At 33.5% G+C, this 10,848-nt stretch overlaps 1 protein-coding gene across 3 annotated transcripts in view; it reads right to left on the bottom strand.

Annotated features, from left to right (window-relative positions):
* Nucleotides 1-3,597: 3,597 nt before the first annotated feature.
* Nucleotides 3,598-10,848, bottom strand: part of Hspa4l (heat shock protein family A (Hsp70) member 4 like) — a 54,893-nt gene continuing 47,642 nt past the window's right edge. The window contains exons 17-18 of one of the 3 annotated variants that reach the window (XM_033759890.1): nt 7,404-7,565; nt 3,598-5,396 (exon numbers count right to left, since the gene is read on the bottom strand). In XM_033759890.1, the coding sequence (XP_033615781.1) occupies nt 5,208-5,396; nt 7,404-7,565 (351 nt within the window). In that variant the 3' untranslated portion in view covers nt 3,598-5,207. The remainder of the gene's footprint in view (nt 5,397-7,403; nt 7,566-10,848) is intronic. The other 2 variants (XM_010618851.3, XM_010618850.3) reach the window with 2 other exon arrangements.

Raw genomic sequence — 10,848 nt, 5'->3', positions numbered from 1 at the left:
TTTTTATTTCTTTGATTTGTAAACTGTGTCTTCTAATATATTTTGAGAATATATTTAACAATATGCTGAATATGAAAGAGCCATTAAAACCTACAAGGCTGGACACTTCCATTTACATTTCCTTCTAAGAAACAGTTGGTTTTTGACATTCTTAAAATTCCAAATGCTCTTTTATTGTTTCAAATAAATACCTATGAATTAACATTCCTCATCCCATATATATAAAGGCATTTGGCAGCATCTAAACCCAAAGTTGTTTTGTTAGTAAACTTGAGTATAACTGAATTAATAGTATTAATTTCAGTGCATTTTAAATTAGAGATGTGACAATTAAACAGGTGAAATTTTTTGTTTGCTTATTTTGGTTAAGGGTACTTGTCTTTGCATTGCATTTTTATCAAAATAAAATGATATACTGAATTATTTTTAAATTCTACTTTAAATCAGACCTTGATGAAAAGCAAAAAGAAATGTTTAAACTTTGGTTCAAAAGTGCTGTCTTCTGAAATTTACTGGCTGCTTTAAGATCATTTAGATTGTTATAAAGTATATTGTGTCACCTTCGCATGGCATTTGACATCATTCTTATTTTAATATGAGGAATTGAACCCAAGGCCTTCACACTGAGCTACATCCCTTGCCCTTTTTATTTTGAAATAGGGTCAGGCTACGTTATCCAGGTGGGACTTGAACTTGTGAACCTCCTGCCTTATCCTCCCAGAAAGCCAGGATTACAGGCCAGGTGTGTACCACCATACTAGCTGTTTTGTTTGGGAGACAGGGTCTCACTATGTAGCTCACATTGGCCTTGAATTCTCTATGTTGTAACCCAGGCTGGCCTGCAACTAGCAAATTTTCTACAGTCTCTCAAATGCTGGACCACGCTTGCCTCATACGTGTGGCCAACTTTTATTTAACCCATTCTATAGGACTTCAAATATATATTGATATATCACTGCAATAAGCTATGGTCATTTAATTTTATAAAATTGAGTATCACAAAACCAAATTCTGTTTCAATTCAAAATTTTGAAGCTTAACTATAATGGTAACATTTACTTTAAAAACGAATTTTCCTGTAAAATTCTACAATATGAGAAAAATGGAAGTTAGTATTTTTCTGACATTTAAGAATCAATTCTAGCTGGGGATTTAGCTCAGTGGTTCCAGCACCTGCCTTGCAAGCTTAAGGACCCGAATTCAATCCTCAGTATGGTGGGGGGGATCACTTCTAAATTGAACTCAGGTCCTCTTACGTGGTAGGCAAGTTAAGTGCTCTACCACTGAGCTATACGCCCAGCCCTGTGTGTAAAATTAATTGTAGCAGACTACCAAGTACTATTTAAAACAAAATACAAAATCCTAAAATGGAAATGTTTAAAGGCTTTTATCAGATTTGTAAAATCAGAGGTATAGTTACATCTATTAATGGTTAAACTGAGCTAATTTGATCACTATAAATAATGTATATTACTTTTACATGTGGATAATTTTTCAAAAATTATAGATATGCTAACTGTGACATAATGGTTTGAAAACTGTCACTATTTGAGCTCCAGAATTCACTTTAAATATTTCTGTCTAAGAAATAATCATAAATATGCTAAAAATCAATCCTAGTCACTTAAAGGTCTAAGAAGTCTCTACTTTTGTCCTTAGTAAATGTTTTATTATTATTATTATTGTTGTTGTTATGTTTTTTGAGATAGGGTCTCACTAGGGAATTCAGGCTGGCCTTGAACTCACTATATAGCTTCGGCTGGGCTTGAACTTGTGCTATCCTCCTGCCTCAGCTTCCCAAGTGCTGGGGTTACAGGCATGCACTACCATACCTGGCCTCTATTACTATTTTAAAATTGAAATTTTCTGTCCTTCTAATAGCTAAAACCTTTACTCGGTTGTTCTAATTCTTTATGTTTTAAAATTTTAATTAATTTACTTATTTTTGAGACATGGTCTTGCTGTGTCATTGAAGCTGGCTTTGACCTCACTACATAGTCCAGGATTGGCTTAAACTCAGGGCAATTCTGCTGCCTCAGCCTTCCAAGTTCTGGGATTATGGGCACGTACCATCATGCTGGCTTATTTCAGTTCTTAAAAAAGAATTTTGTATAATGGTAAGGAATTAAAACATCAGAGTTTGTTATATTATTTAACAGTCTTGGATTTATAATCAGTACAGCTGGCTATCAAGAGTCATATTTTTTCAGAGTCAAGCTATACTAATCTGTATTTTTATGTCCTAACATCAGTGATGGCAAACTTTTTAAACCTTTCAGTGAAGAGAAATGCTGTCTGGCACATATTCCTCGGTTCTCACCACTTAATTTCTGCATACTATATGACAATGTTCTGTTTTGCTAAGCATCTTTTAAAATCACTCTAGAATAGCAACTCTTTATTTTGAAGCCGCTTTAATTTGGGGGCTAGTATTGCATATATCAATGAAGATTAAAACTGGACCAAACCATTCTTTCTATGGAAAGTAGTATATTAAGGAGAACACTGTCTTTAATTAATTCAATAAATAACTATCTTATAGAATTAATGGCTTTTGAAAGTATTCACATTGAATTAATTGGTAGAAAAAGTACATGTTACCTTGAATATATTCAACTTACTAATGAAGTATCATGTAGTTACAAAAATGATATAGTATGACTAAAACACAAAACTAAAATGATATAATAACAGGAAAAGAAAATGTCAGGATATACTAGATAATTCAGATGTACAAAGAACTGTTCCCACCATTTATTTATTCCTAGGAAATTTCTGAGGTATACCTCCTCTTAGCTAAAGGAGTGAAAATTTTTAACTAAGAAAAGGCTCTAGCCAGGCGTGGGGGCTCACACCTGTAATCCCAGCACTCAGGAGGCTGAGGCAGGAGGATCACTGTGAGTTCGAGACCAGCCTGGACTACATAGTGAGTTCCAGGTCAGTCTCAACTACATAGTGAGACCCTGTCTCAAAAAACCAAAAAAAAAAAAAAAAAAAAGAAAAGAAAAGGCTCTAGTCTTTTTTTAGTGTTTCATATTCCCTTTCATAGCTATGCTTTTTTCTGAACTGAATCTATATGTATCCAACATAGATATAAAAAGTAACTGATACTTTCTGTTTTTTGTTTTTTATTTTGGCAGTACTGGGGATTAAGCCCAGGGCATGAGTGTGCGAGGTAAACCCTCTGACACTAAGCTACTTTCCTCAGTCATTTTTGTTCTTTTTTATTTTTGAGACAAAGTCTTATGTTGCTCAGTCTGACCTCTAACTTGGAATCCTCTTGCCTCAGCCTCCCAAGAAGCTGGGATTACAGATGTGCAACACTATAATTTCTTTAAAAATGTATTTCGGGCCGGGGATTTAGCTCAGTGGTTTGGTGGCCTGCTTTGCAAGCGCAAGGACCGAGTTCGATCCCTGGTACCACAAAAAAAAAAAAAAAAATGTATTTCATAATTTATTAGATGTAATTACTTCATTTTAAGAGTATTAAGAGAAGACAAAGACATTAAAAGATGTTAGGGATTTAGCTTTGTGGTACTGTGCCTGCCTCACAAATCCGAGGTCCTGAGTTCAATCCCTGGTACCAAAAAAAAAAAAAAAAAAAAAAAAATTAGGGCTATGGGTTTTTTTTAAAATGCAAAAAAGGGACACTCCCCACAAAAGGCTGAATAAAAGTCCCTGTAAAACACACTACTTTATACTCTCCTTTTGAAAACTGGAGGCTACATTGTAGAAACAAAATCTCTATTAGAGAACTAGTTTTGAGAAATGACTATCCCTAAAGATATTATACTCTCCATATATACTACTTAAGAAAAGTTAATATTAATTCAATATAAAGATTTTGTTTTGGGAAAAAAGCGAGCCTTTTAAACTTTTAACTTGTCAATGTCATTGACCAGCATTAAGAACACGAAGGTCCATTAAGAATACACAGGTCCATACGTTCATCTATGCTTCTTCCCCTTGTAAGATGAAGTGTAACTTCAGTCTTTAACCATGGGAAAACAGTTTCAAGCCTTTGGATAGAGCTAAGAGATGTGAACAAGTCTGGTGATGAAGCATAGAGTACTAATGTCCCTTTTTCCCACTTATTTAAGAAGCACCAAAACTGGAGCCACGGTTTCAAAAGGTAATTTAACAGCAGGAACTATAATTTAATCACATCATATCATATTACATTTTGTAACATTATATATTTTGCCAATTGATATGTAACATTGTTAAGTTTATTACAAGCATTATTTCCTAAGACTTGTAGTTTAAGTGCTCCTTTTCAACTATTACTGCTCATTCAATAGTATTTATAACAGTAAATCAATGTATGTAATGCAATGCATTGTGCCATTTCTCTTTATCCTATGTTAAGGTATTATTAACAAATCTATTAAGAAAACCGAGACAACTATTAAAAACTAAAATAAGGCTATCAACATCACAGATGCATATCTGAGTAGTTCTACATTTTCCCTATAATATGAAAGTATAGGCTAGCATTATTTTAACAGCAACTGGCCTTCACAAATAGATCAAAAGTTTTAATTGAAAAAGACAGTTACTTTGAGAAAACATCAATCTATATTACTAATAAAAGAAGCAAACTGCTGGTGTCACCTTGCCATAAAATTTTGCATTTTCTCTTTTCCATGTGGGATTTGGTTCATTTCTGTAATGACTACAAAACTGAAGTTCTCATCTATCAGTGAGATAGACTAATTTGTTGAGTAACCTCTCACTTAATATTTAAACTAATACCAATCTAGAAAAAGTCAGTGCCTCAGTGGCTTTAAATCACATCAATTTTAATTTGTTCTTCAGAATAACAATGCAATTGTCTATGCTTCTGTAACAATAGTGCAACACAGTATCCTTTTCTGAATAAAGGAACTGAGGTTTTATCCAAGTTCTAAGCTTTAAATAAGGTAGATCATTGCCAGTTACATACTAAATCTTACATGTCTGATACAAAATGGATCAGGAAAGCTTAAACTGACTTCTACAACTGCATTTAGCTAAAGCTTCACAAAAGCAGCAATGAAATGAATAGAGGTGCACTCATAGAACACTTCAAAACTACTCTTAAAAACAAATGACAAAAAGTAGTTTAGAACAACTGAACATCTATCTGTTGTGTGTACCACATGTAAAAGATGAATGGACCTTGTGGTACTTGAAGTGTTTGAATTATATAAAGGTAAAATTAAAACTTAGTCCACTTCCATCTCTCCTGAAGATTTAGTATGCTGTGAGCTGTCTTTTATATCTGGTTTGGTTTCAGGCCCACTCTGTCCATCCACTGGTCCATTGTTTTCACTGTTAGCTTTTGCTTTATCTTCAGCAACTTCTATTTTTGGTTTGGGCTTGTAAATGATGGGATTACAGAAATCATCCAGTTCCTACAGAAATGAAAAAATATATTTAACATTACAGAAGAAGTTAGTATTAACTTTCAAAATTCTACATTAATTTTCTAAATTTCCATATAATTCTCCAATCTTATGTTAGCTCAGTTACATACTGTTTCTTTAAATGGTTCATGAAGAATTTGCCTTCTAGTTAGTACATGTTTGTGGCAATTAGGAACTATTCTATATTAAACATGTTTTTTGCATCTAATCTTTCTACAACTTGTTTCCTCAGGATTTCAAAAATTTACTGTTAGGAATAAGTTTTATTCTTCCTTGAAAATATGCCAAATGCTTTGAGAATTATGAGAAGCATGTCAAATAACACTTATTTGAAAAATTTTAACATGGAAACTGCAATTTTTTAACATTCATATGAAAACAACTTTAACAAATAAAACCATATAAATATATGGACTAACTTTAATTTTTAGTTTAATTTTCTTTCTTTTTTGGGTACTGGTACAATTTACTTTCAATTCTTCTGCTAATGGAAAAATAAGCCATGAAAATAAAATATCAGCTATTTTCTATTTCCTTGCTTTTTACACAGAAATAAAATATGCTACATAAATTAATCAAATTAAAAAACCTTTCAAGACCAGTTTCAGAGAGACTGGGTTAGGGATGGAGAGATAGGGAGAATGTTTTGATGACAAACTGCTCTTGTTTCACTCTCCATCTTTCTTACCCAATTAGAAGTAGATTACCTATCACGAGCTTCTTGACAAAACTTTAACAGAATTAAAGTACTCTTAGTTAACTAATTTATAAAATAAAAAACTTAATACATACAAAAATACTGAACAAAGTAAAAATTATCTTGAAGTACATCTATAAATTAACTTTTCAGTGCCCATCCAGTAGTATGTTCATGTATACATATATGTAAGGATAAAACTATGAACAAATTTATACATGACATCATTTTATTTTAGTTCTGTAATCTTTAACAATACATTGTACATATCTTTATATCTAAAACACTGTTTTTAATGGCTGTATTGTTATATACATGCATGAATTTATGTAGTAATTCCTAGAATTGTGAAGTTGAGTTAAATTCTTCAAAGTTCTATGTATATTCTGTTCCAAGAAAGTTGTAACAAATTTAATCAAAGTGCTCAGGGGACAGCATCCACTTCTCTACATCCAAAGATTTGCATTTCTTAGATGAGTGATATGGGTGAATACTTTTTCATGTATTTACTAGACATGAATTTCTTCTGGCAATTGCTAATCCAGCGTCTTTAGTAATTTTTCTATTTGGATACTAATCTTTTTATGAAGTTTTGTTACCATGTTTTTCAAGGTGATTTGCCAGGAAATCTTTTTTTTTTTGGTGCTGGGGATTGAACTCAGGACTTTGTGCTTGCAAGGTAGGTGGCAGCATCACTGAGCTAAATTCCGGGCCCTCCATGACATCTTTTGACATGTTTCCTCAACTGGAAACTTTATCTTAGCTTAGATAAACTTTTAAAAATGAGATTTTACTTTTAAAGTTCATACATTTCAAACTAGATCATAGACCTATCATGTAATGAAGAATTTAGATGTCTCACTACATCTATAAGTTTGAATTATTTAATAGTCAAAAGTCATCATATTGATTTATTTCATTCTATACTAATATTTTCTTTGTTTGTATCAGGAATTGAACTCAGGACTTTGTGCTTGCAAGGCAGTCAGCAGCACCACTGAGCTAAATCCCCAGCCCTATACTAATTTTGAAATGTAAAAACTAAAGTTGTGTGACAAATTTAAAAAACAGTCCACACCTGGAATCTTTTTTAAAAAATTAGCAAAATAAAAGATTTACCTTTAAATTTCTGTTTTTCTAAGTTCTTCTACAATTTGATTATTTCTCAAAGTATGACTTTCATTAAAATTTTTTAATCCTTGGGCTACGGAGGTAGCTCAGTGGTACAGCACCTGCCTGGCAAGTATGAGGTCCTCAGTTCAATCGTTTTTAATACTTAAACTCATTTAGTTTCTTACCTTTGACTTTGTAACTATTTCTACCACTCTTACCACAGGATCTTGAGTGAGACTTAATTTGTTCTGTGCATTCATCTTGCTGTTCAGCCAACTCATGGCATCACTGATAAACTTTTCAACTTTTTCCACTTCAGCAGGATCCAAATGATCGTATCTTTCATCCTATTAAAAAAAAGTGTTACTTAATGTAACTGCATTGGTAAGCACTAATTTACAGATAATCTCTGCTATAAAGATTTAATTCGTGCTGACATTTCTCAGACAAAGAAGTAAAAGCAGCAAGGAAATATATGAAAAGTTCCACATCATTGGTCATTCGAGAGATGCAGATGAAAACAACACTGAGATTCCACCTCATCCCACAAAGAATGGCTGCTATCAAGAAATCAAACAATAACAAATGTTGGCAGGGTCGTGCGGAGAAAGGAACCCTTCTCTATTGTTGGTGGGAGTGCAGACTGGTGCAATCACTATAGAAATCAATATGGAGATACCTCAAAGAGCTGGGACTAGAGGTGCCATTTGACCCAGCCATCCCTCTGCTGGGTATCTTTCCAAAAGAATTAAAAAGAATCATATCACAGTGTTATAGGTGCACCTATGTTTACAGCTAAAACTTGGAAACAGCCCTTTTGCCCATCAGTTGGAGACTGGATAAAGAAGATGTGGTTTTTCTATAAAATGGAATATACTCAGACTTGAAGAATGAGAAGTTAGAGTCATTCACAGGAAAATGGATACATATTGTATCCATAAGTCACACATGTGTAAATACCAAATAATTTCTCTGGTATGAAAAACTATAATGGTACATAGGATCCTAATGATATGACTGACAATGTGAAACAGGAAGAAAAGGGCTAAAGGTGTAGGGAAAGTGGGAAGGGTAGGAGAAAGGTAATAGGGGAAAAGAAAAAAAAACATGAGAAAATGAAAAGTGGAAATAAAGTATTTATAAATAGGGAATGGAGGAGGGGGTGAAGGGAGGGCAGGGATAAGGGGAAAAAATGAGAACCAAGACCTGTCATGTAAAGGTACAAATCCCAATGATGAATGTAACTGTACTGTACACCTAAAATGTACCAATAAATTCAATGAGAAAAAAAATCCATACCTAATACATATGCATGTGAAGAAGCCAAATATAAATATAAAACTAGACTAAAAGATAAGATACAATCAATGTTTTTAAAAAGGAGAGGCTATGGACTGGGGATTTAGCTCAGTGGTTCTGCCACCTGCCTTGCAAGCACAAGGACCCAAGTTCGATCCCTGGTGCTAAATAAATAAATAACAGAAAGGAAAGGCTTTATGAAGAAGGTATGAAAAAGAATGATTAAAAATGAATACTCAATGGGAAAGACTGTAATGAAGTGAAATTGATTAAGAGTACAGAGAAATTAAGTAAATAGGCATGTAAAAATGTAGACAGAAAATTCTGAATATACATCAGAACAATATGGTAAGTTCCTGCTAAATAGAATAACAGAATAAAATTTTGTGTGAAAAAGAAAATTTCAGCTGCCACATACTAGGGACACCTTAAGTAATGATGGTTTAGATTGGTTAATCACAGAACCAGACAGAAATGGCAATGTAATATATAGCAGGACGATTCCCCGATAGATTATAGTATGGACACAGAAAATAAAGGGAAACAGCAATGCCATTTTTTGAACCATAAATTTCCTCAGATACTCAAGTCCTTTATTTGCTCCTATGATTACAAATTATACATCCACTATCTTTACCTTAGTTCCTAGTTTGCTACATTTTCTTGAATCTTTCCATTTTATGGGTCACTTCTTAAGTTTCCTTTGCTAGTTCTTCATTTATTCCTCCTACTACATACTTTGAAAAAATGTCTACCGTGAGATGGACTCAAACTCATGTGATCCTCCTACCTCAGCCTCCTAAGTGCTGGGATTAGAGGCATGCACCACCAGGCCCAGCAACCCAAACTTTGACAACAGACAGCAATAACAAAAATATACAATGTCACTGCCACCCTTACACCTCCACTGGCCTTGCTGTTTCTCCATGTTCTCCTTTGGGGGTTTTCTCTTCTAGATTCATCGTAAGCTGTCAACTTCTTCATTTCTCTTCTGACATGTATGTCCCCTTATCTGTTTGTCTCTCTGACAAATCTATTCTACGCATTTCTGCGAGTTCTATACTTTCTCTACATCCCTTTATCACATCTGACATACTTATAGTAACTTTATTGTCTACCTTTTCCCATTGAAGCATAACAGGTTGTGTTTTGTTTGTTGCAGTTCTAGAACTTAGAAAACAGCATGGCACATAATAAAAATTCGAATTATTGAGTGTAAGTAAAGTTTTGTCTTGCTTTGGATAGTATCTTAAACCTACACACACTCAAGAAGGCAGCTAAAATGCTCAGTAGGTATTGGGCAACAATAATTATGCATTTGAAATCTTCACGACTTAAGACACATTATTCACAGTATATGGGATTTTTTTTTTCTTTAAGGTTGGCTAGATTGCAGTTTTGTTTTACCAAACTCAGAAACCTCTTATTTCTAAAATAAGTAATCTCTTTCTACCGTGTATAGTAGGAAAAACTAAATAATTGCTGAGAACTTGTATGCTATTATCATGTTTGAATTCCGACTCCCACCATTTATGACCTGTATAATCAACCAACTCCTTAAACATTCTCTTCTATGTAACTGAAGGCAAAAGAATTAAACCTTCTTTGGGGTATATCCTGGTGATAATTAACATGAGATAACCTATCTCCAGATACAAAGTGATGTAGTTTTAACAGCAATGACAAAACCTGGGAGGATAACAGTGATTATTTAGAGTAGGATCAATAAATTGTCAAATGGACCAAGTTTAACTGGCTTTTTTTTTTTTTTTTTTTGGTACCAGGGATTGAACTCAGGACCTTGAGCTTGGGAGGCAGGCGCCGAAACCACTAAGCTAAATCCCCGCCCTCGACCGGCTATTTTTTAAGTTAAGTTTTATGGTTGCTAGTGCACTTCAGTAGCAAAGATGAATAGCTGTATAGACACAGTATTGCAAAGCATAAAATATTTACATTTATCTTTTTAAAGAAAAAGTCTCCTAATTCCTCGTTTAGACAATACCCTTAGTTATTCCTAAATTTTGCTGTTATAGACAAATGAAGATGTGATCTATATAACTACATTTCTGAGGCTTTAAAAGAGTGAGAAATTAAAGTAGTACAGACTTGGGTATGTATATAAAAGAATACAGTATAAGGTATTATACATGACTAATGGGCTAGAAGAAACAGCCAAGTAACAAAATAAGTCTGGCAGAGGTTAAGCTCAAAGAGACCCATAAATAAGTTTGTCACTTTCTTTTACTACATAAAAACAGAAAAATGGAACCAGGGATTTAGCTCAGTGGTGCTGCCACCTGCCTTGCTAAAAAAAAAAAAAAAAAAAAAAAA

Source organism: Fukomys damarensis, unplaced genomic scaffold, assembly GCF_012274545.1.
Source record: "Fukomys damarensis isolate Sample0158 unplaced genomic scaffold, DMR_v1.0_HiC HiC_scaffold_38, whole genome shotgun sequence".
Classification (NCBI taxonomy): domain Eukaryota; kingdom Metazoa; phylum Chordata; class Mammalia; order Rodentia; family Bathyergidae; genus Fukomys; species Fukomys damarensis.
The sequence above is the reverse complement of the archived record's forward strand: the minus strand, read 5'-3'. Positions and strand labels throughout refer to the sequence as shown.